The sequence below is a fragment of the Tachypleus tridentatus genome, chromosome 1 (assembly GCF_004210375.1).
Source record: "Tachypleus tridentatus isolate NWPU-2018 chromosome 1, ASM421037v1, whole genome shotgun sequence".
NCBI lineage: Eukaryota > Metazoa > Arthropoda > Merostomata > Xiphosura > Limulidae > Tachypleus > Tachypleus tridentatus.
Window position 1 is genome coordinate 78,296,779 of NC_134825.1, and position 22,826 is coordinate 78,319,604.

The 22,826-nt window shown below is 34.4% G+C and overlaps 1 protein-coding gene and 1 pseudogene across 2 annotated transcripts; both read right to left on the bottom strand.

Moving 5' to 3' along the window:
* Nucleotides 1–9,912: 9,912 nt before the first annotated feature.
* Nucleotides 9,913–13,183, bottom strand: LOC143253031 (facilitated trehalose transporter Tret1-2 homolog). Its single transcript, XM_076506119.1, has 2 exons — nt 12,570–13,183; nt 9,913–12,105 (listed from the first exon to the last, which is right to left on the bottom strand). Exons 1-2 carry the CDS (start codon nt 12,883–12,885, stop codon nt 10,907–10,909), a joined length of 1,515 nt encoding a protein of 504 aa, XP_076362234.1. The 5' UTR covers nt 12,886–13,183; the 3' UTR covers nt 9,913–10,906.
* A 1,055-nt stretch (nt 13,184–14,238) lies between these two features.
* LOC143253038 (facilitated trehalose transporter Tret1-2 homolog) lies at nt 14,239–17,244 on the bottom strand (annotated as a pseudogene). The gene is made up of 2 exons (XR_013029310.1): nt 16,566–17,244; nt 14,239–16,100 (listed from the first exon to the last, which is right to left on the bottom strand). The product of XR_013029310.1 is annotated as a facilitated trehalose transporter Tret1-2 homolog (transcript).
* Between the last annotated feature and the right edge of the window lie 5,582 nt (nt 17,245–22,826).

Below are 22,826 nucleotides of genomic sequence, written 5' to 3' on the forward strand. Positions count from 1 at the left end.
ACACTTCTTGAGGAACCGGGACAAAGTATTGAATACACTCTCCACTTTTTCTGAGATCATAAGAACAAAGTTTGGATCGTAAAACAAATTGGAAAACTGAGGCTAAAGTCGTTGTATGAATCAAGACAACGAAATATCCTCCAATGAACCAATTTAGGTAACTCAGCACAGTATATTGGTGAATCAACTGAAATCTTATATCGCACAGAGGGATCAGTTTTGCTGTACCTGATTACAGATGACCTAAAGAAATACAAAGGGTCGAGTGATATGCTATTGACAGGAACAATTCAACGGGTCGCCAGTGGAAGACTACAGATCTATTTTCAAAGAAATGTCGCGTGTCTTCAAATGCTGAAATGCTTTTTCATGTCTTTTCGCTTCACTCACAAGTTATTGCGAGTAGGGCCTGGCATGGCCTAGAGCGTAAGACGTGCGACTCGTAATCTGAGAGTCACTGAGTTCGCGCCCGCGTCACTTTTGCTCGCCCTCCCAGCCGTGGGGGCGTTGTAATGTGACGGTCAATCCCACTATTCGTTGGTAAAAGAGTAGCCCAAGAGTTGGTGATGGGTGGTGATGACTAGCTGCCTTCCCTCTAGTCTTACACTGCTAAATTAGGGACGGCTAGCACAGATAGTCCTCGAGTAGCTTTGTTGCGAAATCCAAAACAAAAAAATATTGCGAGTAGGAAGGTCTTTTTTAGTGCACCCCCAAGACGTTGCTTTTCGCTTCAGTGTCACAATAACATGTAAATCATGTAATGGTTTGCCATGTCCACGAATATAGCCTCTTATTACTTAATCGTCAAAGCATAAATGAAGAATTCATTCAGAGATATTGTCTAATGTAGAGTTCGCATTTTTGGACAGGATTAAGTAACTCTGTATCTTGTTTGCAATTGACCAGATTACAGATTTATTGTGTATTATTTTTAAAGTGAAAATTGTGGTGTTGTACATGACGATCAGTACGGATTTAGAAGTTTTGATGTACCTCACGTTGATCTATTAGAAGTTTTGATGTACCTCACGTTGATCTATTAGAAGTTTTGATGTACCTCATGTTGATCTATTAGAAGTTTTGATGTACCTCACGTTGATCTAGAGATCTGGAATCAAGTGTTTTGATTAAGGTAGTTTTTGTAATGGTAAGTGATGTTTCATTATAAAAGAAATGCTTTAGCTCAAAAGATTCAGTTATATTTTGTGTGAATGATCTGTGTAATATTTCTTTCAGTTACATAATCTTGATGAATATTGCTTAACTGTATTTGTATAGAAAACTAGACCGTTCTTATCACGATTCAAAAATTCTACTGCGTTCGTAGTTTGTGAAGCACAAAATAGTAAAAAACAACAACACATTCTTACATTTTTTGTTTCAATCTCTTTATATTTGTAACTTATAAACACGAACATGCATGCACGAAAACACGTTTACCCATATATATATATATCATTTGTGTGTTTGAAGATTTCATTTTAACGTGTATCGCCCACTATTTACAAGTGATTTGTATGTTTGGCCACTCATATTAATAATATATGGAGGAAAACTAAGTCAAGACTGTATTAGTAATAAATGTCTCGTTGCTGATATGAATAACATTAGGGATATATACCTGCTCGCTGAATACGAATCATGTGAATAATAAAAAACATATGAATAATAATTGAGTGCGGGCTGAATCGCCAGGATATTACTAATCTTTGGGATTGAACGAGACTGATGATATAAGAGTGGTCACAATATAAATTATTTATAACTGCTCATTTAATATAAGCTATCTTGGTGTCACGCAGTGTGTTACTGGTTACAAAGTATGAACGATATGTAATAACCTTTGTCGGTGTAAAATTACATATGGCAGAGCACAGAAAAGTCATTGCCTTGAACACGTATTTATAGTATATATAATGTTAGAGTAATGAATAACTATTATTTTTTATTGTCAAATGTATTATTGTTACCTTCAGTAATACGACTAAGCCTATTGTGTGAGAAACACAATTGGCACGTTCACGTATTGTTCTATTTGTAGTAATGCCGTGATGCCCATTGTTTGAGAAACACAAGCCATATGTTCAGAGCTTCCAAATCGTGCCCCGCTGGTACAGTGGTAATTCTTCGGATTTACCACGCTAAAATCGGGGACTCGATTCCACTCGGTAGACACAGTAGATGTGGCTTTGCTGTATGAAAGCACACACACGCTTCCAAATGTATTATATTTATCTGTAGTAATATGACCATCCACATTGAAGAAAAAAAGACAAGCTGCACCCATAAAACTTCCAAATGTATTATTCTCACTTGTAATAATACGACCATTTCCAATGGTCGAGAAATACAAGTCATAAGTAAAGTCTTTGTTCTCGAACATTTGACTGCTCAACTTGGAAACCGGAGTTCACTTTCAAGATAACGGTGCAAAGTATTGAGAATACTCGAGAGTGTTTCTTCTTGCATACACAATATACCAGAAGCCGGTTCATATGGTTTCCCTAAGTTTGAAGCCTACACATATAGTAGGTTTTATTTTCCTAGTTAATCTGCTTTCACATGTTTGTATGTTTTTTTGTAGTAAAACCACATCGGGTATCTGCTAAGTCCACCGAGTGGAAACGAACCCCTGATTTCAGTGCATATTCGAAATACTAATTCTTCATATATACAAAACTGTTATTAAGCCTAATTTAAGTCAGAATTAACCAATTTTTTCTACAACAATAACAACACTAAAAAACTCTAACAATCATGTGAACTGAATGCTGCAAATTTGCACAAACTTCTCGCTAATTAATTCAAAACATATTTTCTTGTACGCCATTTTGATGAACTACTTACTTAAATTACATAACAAATTAAAACATGTCATAACTTGTTCTGTGAGCACGAGTTTATTGATCTCTTACGTAGCAATTTTCAGACAAATTCAGGATCAAAACGTAGATTGGTGGCAATTGTAATAAAACTGATAAAAACAGCAAGTTTAGAGAGTGTATATGTGTATTGATGTGTGCTTCTGCAAGCTATTAAATGAAATTATTCACTAAGATTTTATAAAAGTTTGTTTATTTCACTGTGTGTGTACTGTAAGCTCGTACAAAGATTATATTTTTACAATAATTAGGGGGTATAGTTTGATGCTTATTAGAAGGCTGTGAAAGATGCCATGAATATTTTCCAATAATATATATATATGTATATATAAATCAATAAAAAAACAACAAAACATTATGCAGTAGGAGAAGTTTTGCACAAACAGTGACTCAAGATTATCATGGAAATATTTTCACACGATATAACGTTTAACCATTTGTTGCCAAAGTTACTTTTATATACAATACAAATTAGGCACCACACTTCTGAAAAACTAAGGAAACACAGGAATAATGTTTTAGAGATCTGATTCTCTCAGTTTGGAACGTGATAGTTACTGATAGACGCATTTATAAAATACTATTCTGACCAGACCTGCGTTTATACCCACGAGGTGAAGTGGATCCTGGATAGGTATTTAGGTTAATTAATAATTCAGTTCATCAAAGGGAACGAAAAATAACCAGGGGTGGTCAGAAACTACTGTTTCTCCTCACACCACACGCGACAAGATAAAATTTAACGGAGTATGTGATTGGTGAAGTGAACTTGAGTGGCATGATATTTGTTAATCTGAATGGTGATCACAGATGAATCTGAAATTAACATACTTGTGTGACTGCTTAAGGAGCGTCGAAAAAAGCTGCGGGGGAGGTCCGAGAGAGCTCGAAGACTGCGGCGAGAAACTCAGCAACTCATTCATCCACTTGAAGGTTTCTTAAACGTAAGTGTAGTCGAAGAAAGATGATATGAGACGAGCAGAGAGATGCAAACAGTACGTCAGCCTGGTTAAAACTCATGATGTAAATTAGCCTAAATTTTGATACTAGAATTTGGTGATGATTAAGATGCGTTCTAACTGGCCTCTTTTCAAGGCTGGGATCTATAAATCCTAAGAGAAAAGAATTTTGATATGGGGGAAAACTGGAGTACCCCGAGAAAACCCACTTTCACTGGTGGGGCGCCGAAAGAAAACAACCCCACCAGTGCCCAACACTGGAAGTGAAAAGGCATATATGGTTAGTCATTCAAGTTTACATTCAGGGCTTGTATGTAATTATATGGTAAAAGGTATCGCTGCTAAGATCGTGGGGTGGCTGCTAGTTGTGGAAATTGTCTTGTTAATTGTGTTCGGTTGTCTGCTTTTCGAAAGTATTTAGCTGCTAGATAGGTAAGTCTTTTCTTGAGAGGCAGGATGGTGCTTGCTTTATCAAGGTAAGCTATCGGTGTGTACCTGGGGAGTCGAAATGGTAGTCGAATGGCAAGATTCTGGGCCTGTTGTAATTTTTTGAGATGGAAGAGGGGTGCGTTTGCAGTGATCATGTTGCCGTATTCAATGATCGACCGAATGTAAATTTTGTATATGGTGAGAATCGTTTTTTTTCTACATCCTCTGACGATACTACTGATTCTTCTGAGGTAGTAGATTTGTTTATAGACTTTTGAGAAAATGGCTTTAAAGTGATCACTCCAAGTTAGCTTCTTGTTGAACGTTATGCCAAGGAATTTTATAGTTGAAGAAACTTTAAGTTCAGTGTTCATCATATTAAGTTTAACTTTAGAGATAGGTTTGTTTTTCCTCGACATTTTGCGTTTGAATAGCCTGTGTTTTAGTGGCATTAAGCGCGACCCGGATTGGACTTTAGCGACGGCCAGAAGGGTTCACATGACATGCTCCATACTGCTATGTCGTCAGCATATTGCGACGCATAGGTGTACTTAAGCTTGGGAAAGGGGATGTCATTAACATATAATACATACAACAGAGGGCTTAGTACTGAACCTTGGGGAACGCCTACTGAGAGGTGAACAGTGTGGGATGTAGCATTGCTAATTTATACTTTATCTGTCCTGTTGTCTAGAAAGCTAGATATCCATCTTGTTAGGGTGGACGAGAGGTTAAACTGAAGGAGTTTAAACTTAAGACCCTGGTACCAGACAGAATCAAAGGCTAGTTTAACATCTTAAAATAAGCCCACAGTGGTGTGATTTCTATTAAAACCTTGAATAACGGATTCGGTTAATCGAACCAAATGATCGGCAGCCTGTCTTTTTCTTCGGGAGGCATTTTGTATTTCAGAAAGTAACATATTACTTTCCAACTACCATGTAATTCGAGTGGCTAAATTTTTTTCCAATAATTTACTAATTCTATTAATTAAGCTGATGGTTCTATAGTGTTTTGGATTATTAGATGCAGGGTTTGTTTTAGGTATAACTTTAATTATGGCGGACTTGCATTTAGGCGGGTAGTACCCTGAATTAAAAAAAAAAAAAGGTTAAATAAGGCTGCTAGATGACTTATGAACGAGGTAGAGGCTTTTTAAGAATGATATTACGTATTCTATCCTCACCTGGGGCACTATTTTTAAGTGTTTTGGTTGCTGGTTTGATTTCAACCCGGGTTATTGGTCTGGAGAGTTTTTGAAGGTCGGTAAGGTGGACATTGCTATTGTGGGATAAATAGCATGGGAAATGCGTACTAAATAGTGTTATATTCTCTTTGCTGAAATTTTGATTTGTGCAAAAATGATTGTGATCAAAGTGTGGCTAGTTCGGAGTGGTGAAAATCTGTTTGTGGTAATCAGCTAATAAGTTGGCTTTTTTCAGGTCACTAGTTGCTGAGCTGCTATCGAGTTTTAAATTAGGAATGCTGTTGGTTGAGTTATCATTACATATGCTCTTGAACTTTCTCCAGAATGTAGCCGGATCTGTATATACGGGGTGAATGAAAGAAAAAAAGTTTTATGTGGGATGCAGAAGTGCGACCTCTAACGTATAATTAATAAACTATATATTTTTGTGAAACAAATTACTAATACTATACGAATATACGGTCTAAAATAAAATATATAATGGCATGCTATTGGTTTCTATTGTTATTTAGTATTTCATTCTTAGCGGTACATCTCAAGGCTAATAACGCTAAAAATAGGGTTTCGATACACGTGGTTGGCAGAACGCAGATGGTCCGTTGTGTAGCTTTGCGCTTAACAGGAAACAAACAAACTATTACCTAACGTTACGTGAGGCATACTGAATAACAGAACCCAACCTAACAGTTGAGTGAGCAGTGAATAGTAAAACGTTTTGTCGTTTCTTTTACTACACAACTACCAGGCATCGATTCGTGTGTAAGACACGGCACATTAAACATAACTCAAGTACTTCTTCAACCTAGAAACGAACAAACCTAGTAAGCGAATAATTAGATATGTTATCAATGTGCACTTACACTGATCCATACTATTTTAAGTTTCCATTGTTTTCTGTATCCCACTTCAACAGGTTGAGCAAAGTATCAGAGGAAATGAATAGTATTCTTTATCAATAGCAAAACAAACAAACACAGCTCAATGAGGAAAATTTGTCATAAAAATATATGTGATTCGTATTCCTAAACTTTCAGCCTTCACTGAACAATCATCTTTCGATTGCACATATTGATATAGTTGAAAAAAAAAGTTGTATTTTGAAACCGAGAGTGGTATATTTATATTCTGCAGAGATGTCGTCTTAATATTTTGGCTTACTCATTTCTATTGCCTTCAGTAGAATTGGTTCGGATATATATACGTATATCTAACTGGCGTTTCTGTTTAAATGCTCTTATAATTTTGCATTTCCTGATATCTGTAAATCACAAATGTAATACTTTATTTTCCTATGAACACATTCAATACATAATGTATTATGATAAACCTTTAGCCAACTTGCTCATGAACTACTCGCTAATTTTTATCTTCATGAATCATAAAAATCCTTTTGCTGGTATAGTCACGTGATCCTCTGTTAATAATGTATGTATATATAAACATTGTAAGATGTTTGGTTGTTTTTTAATTTCGCGCGAAGCTGCACGAGGGCTCTCTGCACAAGCTGTCCGTAGTTTAGCAGAGTAAGACTAGAGGGAAAGCAGCTAGTAATCACCACCCACCGCCAACTTTCAGGCTACTCTTTTACCAACGAATAGTGGGATTAGTCGTCACATATAACGACTGTTCTTTTTCACAATAAGGAAATGTTATTTTTACTTCTCATTTACAGTTCAAACGTTTAAAAATAATGTTATCAAGGACTTTTTAAAATTAAATACTTACACACAAAGTGTCATACAGATGTATAACGTATGTAGGATTAAATAAAGAGAATTCATAAACAAACCTAATATTTATAGTGTTTTGAGTACCTATGTCTTACTCAATACACAAAAGAAACAAGCAACGTATATGTTAATCCATCTACATGTATACGCTATTAATATTGTATATTAAGTGATCAAACCATAAATTACATACACTAACAACAGAAACATACTTAGAACATTCGAGTGAAAGTTGAGAAAGTATAATTTATTCACAGTATCAACAAAGAATTTCTCGTTAACATAAGCTGGGCCTTGCATGGCCAAGCGCGTAAGACGAGCGACTCGTAATCCGAGGCTCGCGGGTTCGCGCCCGCGTCGCGCTAAACATGCTCGCCCTCCCACCCGTGGGGGCGTATAATTTTATGGTCAATCCCACTATTCGTTGGTAAAAGAGTAGCCCAAGAGTTGGCGGTGGGTGGTGATGATTATCTGCTTTCCCTCTAGTCTTACACTGCTAAATTAAAGACAACTAGCACAGATAACCCTCGAGTAACTTTGTGCGAAATTCCAAAACAAATAATATAAGCTTACAGTAATCACAATCAAACTACGAGAAAATAAACTTTGTTATAATATCTACGAATAAGTTTAGAGGAAAATAAGCAAAATTATAATATCCAAAACTAATTCGGAACTTTATGTTATTTGACAACAATTCCAGACCATATTGTTACAGTATCTAAATGGCATTTGGTGGGCCTCGATCTTTGGTTCAATATTCATAAACAGCTATTAAAAAAAGCTGCGCTACAGTTTTAGAAAACACGTTTAGAAGCTAGAAAATATTTATCGAAAAATATGTCTTGCGAAATATAGAGATCCAAGCAAACCTCGTTTTTAATTGGAAAGAAAACACTTTAATTAAACGCTTATATTAATAAATTTTATGATATGTATGGAATATAGGTTCAGTTTGAAAAGAAAAAACTTTCCTTTGACAAAGTTAATAACAATAACATAAGTTTTGGTACACACAGGAGTCCCAATGATTCAGTAGTAAACTTGTGATATCCTCTCCATAGGGGGTGTGGTAGCAAGTGGGAATGTTGAATGACCACACTAGTATTCTAAATAGTTTACAAGAGCCAAAATGTTATGACTTTGTTTCTTAAATGCTTGAACTTCATGTAGCAATTAAATTCTTTGTGTAAAGGTTCAAGTTTTTTTTTTTTAAAAGGCCTTGCTTCCCAACATTGTAGTTCTACAACACCCCTGAGGTAGCATAGTGTAAATAGCCCACTCTAGAGATTTGTATTTAAACGTAAGACAAACAAATCTTTCACTATATATACTTTCCTGTCCAATTTCTTTGTGTTTACGTGTAACATGCTAATAAAACACAGTCTTAAAATTTGAGGATTATTTTACTTTGTTTTTACTTCATTATTTTTGGCCCATCCTAGCCTAAGGTTTAGCTTATCCAGACTGTGAATCCGAGGGTTTGTGGTTTGTGTTTTCTTGTTACAATTACATGCTTCACTAAAACGAGTGATGCTGGTATTTTATTTTTTGACTATTTTTACAAACAATTAAGAGTAGCCCAATAATTGACAGTGGGTGATATGAACTAGTTGTCTTCTCTCTTTGGAAATAATTGAAAATCATATAACAAAATTCGGACTTTTAGATTTTTGTTCGAAATGTTTTACAGTTGCAACGTGAATACGATGTTAAGACACATCAAGTACATTTCAGGTACCTCACAGAAATTTGTCATTGTTTTTATCTTTAAAAAGCTTCATAATAATTAGATTAACATTTTAAAAATACTAATGTATTTACTTAAATTTTCCAAAATTGTTATATTTTTAAGATAAAGATAAATATATAAATTTGAATATTTTTTATTTTGAAATAGTCAAATGAAGCTGAAAATATAAATTTGAAAAATGATTTTCTTTGAAATACATAAACGATAATTATTGCAACAGATGGCGTCGTATGCTGATGTTGATATGAAACGTCCTTCTTTGTTTGGCTCAACAGATTGCACTACAAGATAAGTGTCAGCTTTTCATAATAGAAAACCAACTCGTGAAAATTTGTCCACATAATATTAAGATGTGATATAGATTAGACGACAATAACTGTTCTATGTGAATTTGTATTTCATATTATAAACTACAAAGTAAAACCAAAAACTAAAAATAAAAACACAATCAGTGTAAAATCACTTCTTTTTTTCTTTCTTGAGCAAGACGAGTGCCAAATGTTTGATTTATTATAACAAAGAATTTTGTGATATTTATAGCGACGTACACTCCAGACTGTATACTCTTCTATAACAGAGCAATGGGTTAAACTGGAATTGAAGTATTTATATATATTTGTTATAAACCGTCTTAACATTATAAAATTTTGAAATGCGAGGTAAGATGTACGCATCAAAACCTGAGGTATTAATAGCTTTACATGTAGTGCTATATTATGTATTTTTGATCTCATTAATCCCTGAATGGACCATTCACTTAATTGAGAAGCACTACACAAAACAATGTAAATATAACTTTTATACGTATTATCATTATTGCTATTTTATATTAAGATGAAATACCAATTGTAATTTTAATATCATTGACACATGTAGAGCAAGAAAAATCAACAAACAAAACGATGACACAGTGAAATACGTTTAAGTAAGAGACCATCATTAGCCCAGAAAATACAAATGTCTGACAAATCAAAACACTTTAATGTCTTTGATGTCATAAATAAAACATTTACATGTCTCTCACGCTGATGAAAATATCTTTACATGTGTCTCGTGCTGATAGAAACAGACAATATACACCAATTCTTAAACTTTTATGTCTCTTAATCATAAACTGTGATTAAATACGAAACAGCTATATAACTGGAAATAAATAATTTGAAAATTTTATTTATGTGCGCTAGTATACATATTATATATACTTAACTAATAATGGAATACTTAAATGATTAAAAAGTTTATCTATAAAGTGTGATTTATCATGTAAAGAGTATTTGTTTGACAACAACCGCAGTGAGCTGAGTCAATGAGAAATATATATGTCGGTAAAACATGTTTGTCGAGTATTATTGTTAAAAGCAATATGTTCAAGATTAAACTATTTTTGTGTAAAAACTTTCCTTTGAACATCTGAAATCTACAAACACAGTGTTTTACCTGTGAATGTTTTAAACTAACATTTGACATTGGTTTCTCTTGGCGTTTCATCTCGATAAAGTACAAAATATTACAATAATTAGAAAAAAAAACACCTCGTAATATTTTTGTTTATTAGACGACTGTCTACGAGTTACTTACTCACAAGATACAGATATACAGGTTTACCATAATATTTATCTCCTCATTCATCCTACCTTATCTCTGTAAAATCGTTCATCGAATAAAACTTTACTCAAGATACAGCCAAATGAAAAAGGATTAGTCACCTAGATTGAGATCAGTCTATTCCCCAATGATGACACATATACTAGTTGACTGTGAAATAGAAAATCAAATCGTGTTGTCCTCAATTTTCCTCACATGACAAGAAGTAAGATCTTCATAAAGTAAAACGTTCGTATTAACCGAAGTAAACTTTATGCTTCTTGGTTTTACGCCATAAAAAAAGTTACCTGAGGAATTATTTAATTCCTCTTCAAGAGTTTCTTCATGAACAGAAAACGCTTTCATTCAATAAGTTCCACCTGTGATGTGGAAGTGGGTATTGTACTTTTAATGCCAAGAAAGTATCTATGTATTTGTTCTAATGATTTGCCTTTGGTTTCCGGAAGAAGAAAGAAAGTGAATAAACAACTGAGAACACACATTGAAGCAAATAACCAATAAGTTCCATGTTGATTCATGCCATGAAGCATTATGTCAAAAGTTTTTGTGACCATGAAAACACAAGTCCAGTTAAAACAAACGACTATACCATTAATAATACTTCGAGCTCTTTGCGGAACCATTTCTGCCATCATAAACCATGGAAGAGGGCCGAATCCAACTGAAAAAGTAGTTACATACACTAACAAACAAACCAGTGGTATCGAACCAAACTGAGTTCCAAATGATTTAACTTTGTGGACAAGAACACCAGAGAACAGACCCAAACAGAAGAGACTAATTGCATTTCCAATACCAGAAATTAAAAGTAAGATTCTACGCCCTGTCCTATCAACAAGAAAACTTCCGAGAATGGTAGATAAAACCATTACTGCGGCAACCAAAATTGTACACAAGTTCTCATCGAGAGAGCTTCCAGCTTCTTTAAAAATTTCTACAGTATAGAACATAACAGCATTAATACCAGAGAGCTGTTGGAAAAACATTAATCCAATAGCCAGAAGCGCAGGTTTCCAGTAATTCGCTTGTTTAAACTCTGATAATGCTATTCGTCCTGTTTGGTCACTTCCGAGGTTTTTCATAATCTCTTCGCATTGTTTTTCAGCATCAACTCCTCTTTTTCCTTGGAAAAAATAAATGGCACGAACTGCTTCTTCTTTTCTTCCTTTATTGATAAGCCATCTAGGAGATTCGGGTATAGGAATCATGGAGACCATTGCTGTGGCTTGCAGAAGGGCAGATGTCACAGCAAGCCATGTCCAAGAAAGGTAAACTCCAAGAGTCATCTCTGCCAGAATACCGATGGTAACGAATACTTGAAAGGAGGTTCCCAGCAGACCTCTGATATTTGGAGTCGAGATTTCGACGATATACATTGGAGCTGTTACAGATACCAGCCCAGTACATATACCTGTCAACAAACGTCCCACGTATAACATGGAAACTCCATTAGCGAACACGACCAGTAGCCAGCCAAGGATGAAGGGAATGTTCATTAAGATGAGCGTTTTTTTTCTTCCCAGAATTTCTGATAGGGGGCCTGTAAATTAGAAAGGAATATTAAGTTGTTATGCTTTTTAGAAGTTAGTCCCACAAAAAAATGACTATTCCCATGCAAAGAAAATTATTTTAGCCATACATTTTGAAATAAACATTCAAGAACAATATGTTCCTGTTCTTGAGATGCGGACTCATTTTTTTCAAGAGTTACTAATTCAATTCAATAGCTGTAAAAATGTAGCACTCTACAATATGGTACTCACAAAGTCGTGTCGTAACACATAACGATTGTAATAGTCACCAGTGAATTATTCGTGCCCACACCAATATGCCGCCTACTGAAAAAGGTGTTTAAAGAATTGAAATTAAATTCTAAAGTTCAAATATTCTAAACATTTATTAAAATAATTTGCAGCGTTGGTGTGTTCAAGTATTTAATTACATAAGAAATTACATTAAATGACATTATCGTAACATGGTTACCACAAGAGTAGCTTTACTTACCTCCTGTCAAACCACCAACAAGAGCACCAACAGCCATAAGGCTAGCGAACCAAGTTCCTTGGTCTTCTGTTATTACGACTGGGCTACTTGGAAGGATCATCTTGGGAAGAGCAGGTGCTGTATATCCTATTACCATTCCCATACCGACAGCTCCAAGTAAGGCAGTACCAGAACCCAAAAACATTTTCCAATGAAGAGCATAGTGTACATCTTGCTTTTCCATGCTCGTGTCAGTTTCCAAATTAGCAGATGTAACATCTGTGCTGATATCTGTGTTGTTAAGTTCTATGCTCTTGTTATTTTTCAACTCAAACATAATTAGAATAAATTTAGTTAGCTGACGTGGTTCCTGAAGCTTCTTCTACGATGCTTTGTGATTCTGAGGAGAAGCGTGCTCACAGCCAAAAGATACGGAAAGGCTACATCAAGTAAAGTTAGATAAAGGGTGATAGTTCGTGTTACGGTTTGTTAAATAAGATAATACAAAAAGTGCGCGTGATCGAATATACTTGAAGTAGAAAGAAGTGTTTTTTATAGATAGTGAACTATGGCCTAGGTTACAAGATAAATAGTCATCAAATGTCTTGAAGAAACAACGACAGTAAAAAAATATTTGTTCATTTGTAACCTCGTGAAGATAATATTGTCATTCAATCATAATGTCCTTCCTAATTCTGAGGGTCGACGACTATAGTTCTCTATTGTTCTTCACTTCTCACTGTCGCATCAACTTTCTCACTTCTAATATCCAATGCATCGAGTCAAGTGAATTTCTATCTCTCTTTCGCTTTTCTTATTTAGATTTTACCCAACAAAATATTTGCCATCCCTCCTTAAAATCTAGTTTCTATGGCGCAAATTAGCGCAATTTCTTACATATGTTTTGCAGTATTTTGCTCGTTAATTTTTTTTTCTATACAGGTGGCGCTCATTGTTCTTTTATAGCATCATTTCGAATACTTCCAATTGTTTTTCTTTTCCAGCACACTGTGTGCACTTTTTTACTCCATGGATTATTAGAGACTATACGCAACATTATAGTAGTATTTTCTTCGATTCTGGTCAGATATGTCTCATAGCAATTCCAAGAGATCGAGTCATTACGTCTTTCCAAGTATAATTCTTTCACTTTCTCTCTTTTTCCACAATTTTCGTTACTACTATTATTAATCTCTAAATAAATGAACTCCTCTGCTTGTTCTAAGCTTCCTCATGTTGTGAACTCACTATTGTCTCAGTTTTGCTGATATTTAGTTATTTAAATTTTGTCAACAAACCTGCCAAATAACCGTTATATCTCTTCTTTGTAAAAGCAACATAAACTATATAAGCGTTTTTGTTTATTCTTTTTCCATTATCCTTGATTTCTACTGTTTCAGTGATTACCTCTCTCAACAACAGCAGGCCTGGCATAACTGGTGGTTAGAATTTTCGACACGCAGAATGAGGGTCGCATGATTGAATCACCGTCACACCAAATATGCTCACCCTTTCAACCATGAGGAGTTATAATGTATCGGTCAATACCATTGTTCGTCGGTAAAAGTGTATCTCAAGAGCTTGCTGTGGACGGTGATGACCAATTAGCTACTTTCTCTCTAGTCTTACACTGCAAAATTAGCGACGGATAGTGCAAATAGCCCTGGTGTAGCTTTGCCTACTTATTTGTTTGACAACAACGGCAGTGAGCTGAGTCAATGAAAAATACGTATGTCGGTAAAACATGTTTGTCGAGTATTATTGTTAAAAGCAATATCTTCAAGATTAAACTATTTTTGTGTAAAAACTTTCCTTTGAACATCTGAAATCTACAAACACAGTGTTTTACCTGTGAATGTTTTAAATTAACATATGGGATTGGTTTCTCTTGGCGTTTCATCTCGATAAAGTACAAAATATTACAATAATTAGAAAAAAAAACCTCGTAATATTTTTGTTTATTAGACGACTGTCTACGAGTTACTTACTCACAAGATACAGATATACAGGTTTACCATAATATTTATCTCCTCAATGATCCTACTTTATCTCTGTAAAATCGTTCATCGAATAAAACTTTACTCAAGATACAGCCAAATGAAAAGGATTAGTCACCTAGATTGAGATCAGTCTATTCCCCAATGATAACACATATACTAGTTGACTGTGAAATAGGAAATCAAATCGTGTTGTCCTCAATTTTCCTCACATGACAAGAAGTAAGATCTTCATAAAGTAAAACGTTCGTATTAACCGAAGTAAACTTTATGCTTCTTGGTTTTACGCCAAAAAAAGTTACCTGAGGAATTATTTAATTGATCTTCAAGAGTTTCTTCATGAACAGAAAACGCTTTCATTCAATAAGTTCCACCTGTGATGTGGAAGTGGGTATTGTACTTTTAATGCCAAGAAAGTATCTATGTATTTGTTCTAATGATTTGCCTTTGGTTTCCGGAAGAAGAAAGAAAGTGAATAAACAACTGAGAACACACATTGAAGCAAATAACCAATAAGTTCCATGTTGATTTATGCCATGAAGCATTATGTCAAAAGTTTTTGTGACCATGAAAACACAAGTCCAGTTAAAACAAACGACTATACCATTAATAATACTTCGAGCTCTTTGCGGAACCATTTCTGCCATCATAAACCATGGAAGAGGGCCGAATCCAACTGAAAAAGTAGTTACATACACTAACAAACAAACCAGTGGTATCGAACCAAACTGAGTTCCAAATGATTTAACTTTGTGGACAAGAACACCAGAGAACAGACCCAAACAGAAGAGACTAATTGCATTTCCAATACCAGAAATTAAAAGTAAGATTCTACGCCCTGTCCTATCAACAAGAAAACTTCCGAGAATGGTAGATAAAACCATTACTGCGGCAAACAAAATTGTACACAAGTTCTCATCGAGAGAGCTTCCAGCTTCTTTAAAAATTTCTACAGTATAGAACATAACAGCATTAATACCAGAGAGCTGTTGGAAAAACATTAATCCAATAGCCAGAAGCGCAGGTTTCCAGTAATTCGCTTGTTTAAACTCTGATAATGCTATTCGTCCTGTTTGGTCACTTCCGAGGTTTTTCATAATCTCTTCGCATTGTTTTTCAGCATCAACTCCTCTTTTTCCTTGGAAAAAATAAATGGCATGAACTGCTTCTTCTTTTCTTCCTTTATTGATAAGCCATCTAGGAGATTCGGGTATAGGAATCATGGAGACCATTGCTGTGGCTTGCAGAAGGGCAGATGTCACAGCAAGCCATGTCCAAGAAAGGTAAACTCCAAGAGTCATCTCTGCCAGAATACCGATGGTAACGAATACTTGAAAGGAGGTTCCCAGCAGACCTCTGATATTTGGAGTCGAGATTTCGACGATATACATTGGAGCTGTTACAGATACCAGCCCAGTACATATACCTGTCAACAAACGTCCCACGTATAACATGGAAACTCCATTAGCGAACACGACCAGTAGCCAGCCAAGGATGAAGGGAATGTTCATTAAGATGAGCGTTTTTTTTCTTCCCAGAATTTCTGATAGGGGGCCTGTAAATTAGAAAGGAATATTAAGTTGTTATGCTTTTTAGAAGTTAGTCCCACAAAAAAATGACTATTCCCATGCAAAGAAAATTATTTTAGCCATACATTTTGAAATAAACATTCAAGAACAATATGTTCCTATTCTTGAGATGCGGACTCATTTTTTTTCAAGAGTTACTAATTCAATTCAATAGCTGTAAAAATGTATCACTCTACAATATGGTACTCACAAAGTCGTGTCGTAACACATAACGATTGTAATAGTCACCAGTGAATTATTCGTGCCCACACCAATATGCCGCCTACTGAAAAAGGTGTTTAAAGAATTGAAATTAAATTCTAAAGTTCAAATATTCTAAACATTTATTAAAATAATTTGCAGCGTTGGTGTGTTCAAGTATTTAATTACATAAGAAATTACATTAAATGACATTATCGTAACATGGTTACCACAAGAGTAGCTTTACTTACCTCCTGTCAAACCACCAACAAGAGCACCAACAGCCATAAGGCTAGCGAACCAAGTTCCTTGGTCTTCTGTTATTACGACTGGCTACTTGGAAGGATCATCTTAGGGAGAGCAGGTGCTGTATATCCTATTACCATTCCCATACCGACAGCTCCAAGTAAGGCAGTACCAGAACCCAAAAACATTTTCCAATGAAGAGCATAGTGTACATCTTGCTTTTTCATGCACGTGTCAGTTTTCATATCAGCAGATGTAACATTTGTGCTAATATTTGTGTTGTTAAGTTCTATGCTCTTGTTATTTTCCAACTCAAACATAATCAGAATAAATTGAGTTAGCTGACGTGGTTCCTGGAGCTTCTTCTACGATACTTTGTGATTCTGAGGGGAAGCGTGCTCACAGCCAAAAGATACGGAAAGGCTACATCAAGTAAAGTTAGATAAAGGGTGATAGTTCATATTACGGTTTGTTAAATAAGATAATACAAAAAGTGCGCGTGATCGAATATACTTGAAGTAGAAAGAAGTGTTTTTATAGATAGTGAACTATGGCCTAGGTTACACGATAAATAGTCATCAAATGTCTTGAAGAAACAACGACAGTAAAAAAATATTTGTTCATTTGTAACCTCGTGAAGATAATATTGTCATTCAATCATAATGTCCTTCCTAATTCTGAGGGTCGACGACTATAGTTCTCTATTGTTCTCCACTTCTCACTGTCGCATCAACTTTCTCACTTCTAATATCCAATACATCGAGTCAAGTGAATTTCTATCTCTCTTTCGCTTTTCTTATTTAGATTTTACCCAACAAAATATTTGCCATCCCTCCTTAAAATCTCGTTTCTATGGCGCAAATTAGCGCAATTTCTTACATATGTTTTGCAGTATTTTGCTCGTTAATTTTTTTTTCTATACAGGTGGCGCTCATTGTTCTTTTATAGCATCATTTCGAATACTTCCAATTGTTTTTCTGTTCCAGCACACTGTGTGCACTTTTTTACTCCATGGATTATTAGAGACTATACGCAACATTATAGTAGTATTTTCTTCGATTCTGGTCAGATATATCTTATAGCAATTCCTAGAGATCGAGTCATGACGTCTTTCCAAGTATAATTCTTTCACTTTTTCTCTTTTTCCACAATTTTCGTTATTACTATAATTAATCTCTAAATGAATGAACTCCTCTGTTTGTTCTAAGCTTCCTCATGTTGTGAACTAACTATTGTCTCAGTTTTGTTGATATTTAGTCATTAAAATTTTGTCAACAAACCTGCCAAATAACCGTTATATCTCTTCTTCGTGAAAGCAACATAAACTATATAAGCGTTTTTGTTTATTCTTTTTCCATTATCCTTGATTTCTACTGTTTCAGTGATTACCTCTCTCAACAACAGCAGGCCTGGCATAACTGGTGGTTAGAATTTTCGACACGCAGAATGAGGGTCGCATGTTTGAATCACCGTCACACCAAATATGCTCACCCTTTCAACCATGAGGAGTTATAATGTATCGGTCAATACCATTGTTCGTCGGTAAAAGTGTATCTCAAGAGCTTGCTGTGGATGGTGATGACCAATTAGCTACTTTCTCTCTAGTCTTACACTGCAAAATTAGCGACGGATAGTGCAAATAGCCCTGGTGTAGCTTTGCCTACTAGTTTCTATTTAAAAACTCAAGTTGATCAACTAATCGGATAAAATTAGTAGAGTTTGGTAAGATAGGCATTTACATGTATCTGCTTTAGGATATTCAACATAACTTATATTGTAATACAGTTAAAATACGCCCAACCTTTCCACCTTTTATGATTGGCTAGTCAATAGTTAACAGCAAAATCAAGTACAGATTATCACTGAGAGAAAGGGACTGACTGACAATAAGAAGACACCGACGTTGCCTTTTACTCCATGAAAGGTATGTTCTAATCAAAATTAGCTCACATAGAATAATATCTATAAAAATAGTTTTATACAGATAGGCTTTGAGTGTAAATTTGGTTTCGTATTTTCATGACTTACTTTAACTCCTTTGTAATAACAGACTTGGCATTGACGACGTGACAAAATAATCAATTGAGATTGACACGAAACAATAGATTTACAGTTAAATGTGTTGTCATCGCCAGGTGAATTATAAGTATATAAAATCTTATGAAACCTCCCTTAACCATATACCAATTGCTTAGTTATTCATCAATTCAAACTGGTTCTTCTTGACTTCAGTAAAAGTTCTAATAACTTCTTTGATTTGTTTCAGTCCTTACGATTGTCTGAAGACTTATAACGGTAAAAGCTGTGTTTTGATACCTTTGGTGAATACTACACAGATAGACCATGGTATAGCTTTGTGCTCAACTACAACCAAACAAACCAGACTTCTTCAGAATAATCATGAACTTCTCATTAGACCCCTTGTGGTTTAAGGGTAAGCCTGAGGGATTATAAGGCTAAAAACTAAAGTTCAAAATCCTCTTTGGGCAAAATAAAAATAGCCCATTATGTAGGTTTATTCTGAAAGTAAAAGGTTCATAGCAAAAGGATAGGAATTTTCTATGACACTCATGAAAATCACCGAAGATTATTATTTTATATGTTATGAAATGTTTTACAACAGTTGTATAAGATTCAAGCCAATGTTTGTCCCCTCGAGATATTTAAAAAATATCAGATCCAGAAAAGAAGAATTGAAATTTTAGCAAAGGCAAAACCTTAGCTCTGAATACTGTAAAACAAAATAATCACTATACTCGGTTAGGTAATAAAGTAGTAATTTAAATATATTTTTTAAATCAACAAAGTTGAATTAAACACAAAGCTCCACAAAGTCCTTTCCACTAGTCTTACAGTGCTAAATTAGGGACGAATAGTGCAGATAGCCCTTGTGTTGCTTTGCGCGAAATTCCAAACAAAACAAAACAACCTATCAGTATGGTCAACCTTTAACGAGTCTCCTGTTAAAAAACAACACAGATCTTAAACATTAATTGTACTTTTCAGTGTAAATATTATAATAAAATTATTTTGTGGAAATCTGGCACAAAATTTCAACCCTCTCAGTTCACAACTTGAAATGAAAGATTAAAGATAATATGGAAAAAATAAATGATTGTAACATTTCTGAATTAATATTTTTTGAACAGTGATTGTAGTTAAAATTTACGTTTAATTTTCATAACATTGTATTTCACAATTTCTTCGAAATCGATGTTATATATAGTTAACACATATAGGAATCTGAAAACATGTACAAAAGCCAAAGAGATAAGGAGATATTCCAAACAAGTTTTTTTTTTGTCAAAACAATGAACGTAAATGAAAAAATATCTGATCAAATATGGCCTTGAGAAACTGTGGTTCGCACAACGATAAGATTGATAGCATTGTTTTTTAAGTATTCGTAATTATTTTTTCAACAACCCAGCCAGTAATATACCTTCAAAAGAGTGTACGATATTATCAGCGTCTTGATTACTAATATCTGACATTTGGTCAGTTATGTTAACTACTTTCAAGGATAAATTGAGAGACCTGGTTCATTCCGTAAGTGATATTTTCAATAATGTTCGTCAAGAATGGTTTAAGGATTTGTGTATCTCCATTACTATCATTGTATCTATGGATACGGATAAGATTTTCAGACATAATAGAATACTGATGACGTAGTATTTTAATGAAAAAGATAAAGATTATACGTGGAGTAAGCCGATACACGCAGCCTGCTAATTTGGGCGTAAGTTTTGTTTTTGTATTCAACAGTTACTGATTCCTTACCGTAACGATTAAAGACCATTTATATCCTACAGGAGACAAGCAAAACTAGTGGATTTAAATAGAATTACTTAAAGGGAGCGGAAGTAAATAAGTTCTAATACATTAAGTTTTTTTCACAAATATAGAATAATTGTTGATGATTTTTCTGGCTGGTCCAAGAAGTGTGGTGAATTAAACATTTATTCCCGTGATAGAATAAATATATGTACACAGCGTGTTTATAGATGTTTCATAGGCTATTGTATACTTCTTTCTAAAACTAATTAGATAATATTAAATCCATGTGTTGTAATATCAGACAAATATTGGTTGCAATAGCACTATTCCAGAGTATTCTTTTATGAAAACTGGTTTGTAATTTAACTTCTACTATTTTATTTCAGCTTTAGCGAAGATGCTTATCGTTCTGACTTGTGATTTAGTTTAACAGAATGTTCCGCGTTTCAAAACTCATGTCATTTAAAGTAATAAAGAAGAGAATCAATGCGGTTTCTAACTTGGCCTGACTAGACATTGATCTTAACTAGTGCTTTGTCAGCATCAATATAATGCAGTTAGCCCATTAAATGTAAGCAGGGTAACAAGGTTTAAATGCTATTATCGTTTAAATTAAAATCAGTACATTCGCAACAACATTATGATTGTGAGAACCACATACACAGTAATCCAACTCATCTCTCTGATATATCAATGCATTACAATTAGTTTAATTAACCTGTATTAATGCTAGTGTTAGAGCCCCAAGAAAAAAATGCTACCCAGTTAGTTGTAATCATTTGGACATTCATGCCGTAGTTATTTCTTTTTTAATTATTTTCAGTTGCGCAGTATTTGCCTCTTAGTTCGAAACATATATTGATATAAATATAAAAATTGATATGAAGTTAAAATGCTGATTTAAGTTAATAACAATTAAGGTAATAATCAGATGTATTTCACACCAGCAGTCAGTTTGCAGCTAGAACTAGTTACACTAAACTTATCTCATACGTTTTCAAATAGTCAGACCGAATTCGATGTGCAGTTTTGAGCAAATCGTTAAGCTTCATCTCGTTGCTTGACTATAAATCATTATAATTATTATCTTACGAGTGATTCATTTCTCTTTCTATCGTAGTACCCCAATGAGAACTAATTTCACAGTTTATTGATTACTTAAAATAAAAATACAAGTAAAATGGAAAAATATTTCAGTGAAACTGACGGCAAGCACAGATAGCCCTCGCGTAGCTTTGTGCGAAATTCAAAAACAAACAAAACAAACAAGCATTTTGCACTATTTTATTTCTCATATGGAGAAAGTATAAAAAGAGTAAAAGTAAAATCAAACTGAGGTATGTTTTTATACTTTCTGAATAAAGGAAAGTAATAAAGGTACAAAAATTAAATGCAAGGTTCTTGTGACATGATAATACTATTGTTATGTTGTATTGTAGTGTTATAGCAAACTTTTAAACCACAAGTAGAATTCACAACTATGTGGATTTTATTGTTTAGTTGATTAAGTATACTGATATTTCGATACACCAATAAACAAGAAAGATAATTTTTTCACGTTAGAAGAAATAAAACAACATAAAAGTTGTTATTTTAAGACGAACCTGTGTTCCCTGCGATAAATACGAGCTGTTGTACCAATTCTTTTTAACAAGTATCACGACAAGATAAGACGAACAAACATCGTTCAGGTGTTGTAGCAAAATCTCTATCTAGTTTTTGTATCTTCAATGGAACTTTTGTAAGTGAGTCCATGTGAAGCCAATACAATAAAATTATTCACTTTTATATCGAGCAAATTCTATTGAAATCAGTAATTTCTGTCACTTTATCAGCATCTCGCAGATTTCAAACGTATTACTTTTATTTTACCTTTGACAAAACAAACCTCATTTGTAAAAATGGTTTGTGTCATGCGAACATGGACATCAGTTACAAATATGTGAAAGTTGTCCCAGGAGTGAAGGTTTTTGTGAGTACCAATAAATCATAACCTTGATATGCATTTAGACAGTCGTAAAGGAAAGATGTTTACCTTTTGATGTCCATACCTCATGGAATCGTCCCATACACATAATGGAGATACAGTAAAACTGACAGTTATGATTGGTCTTTAGCTGATTGGTCAAGCTATAAATCCATAGCTTTGCCAATAAATTTCGACTTCGTCTTATGCTTCATTTCTCGTCTTGATCTTCACCAGCGATTATGTCTAATGAGGTAATCCCTTGTCTTCAAGTCAGCTGACCAAAATGTGCGTATTCAGATTTATAACCTTCAAGTCTTGTGCACTTGTGGTTTCTCTGCTGCATATTTATTTTAATTTCTTCATTTCATTACTTAAACTTTTGAATTTTGTCTTGCTAGTTAGATTTATTATCTCCCTGTTATCTGCAGATGTTAGCTAACTAATGCTCTTACAGCACAGTTATTAAGCTTAAATTCAAACTTTATCTACTTTTGCGTCGTTCCCATTCAAGATTTCCAGC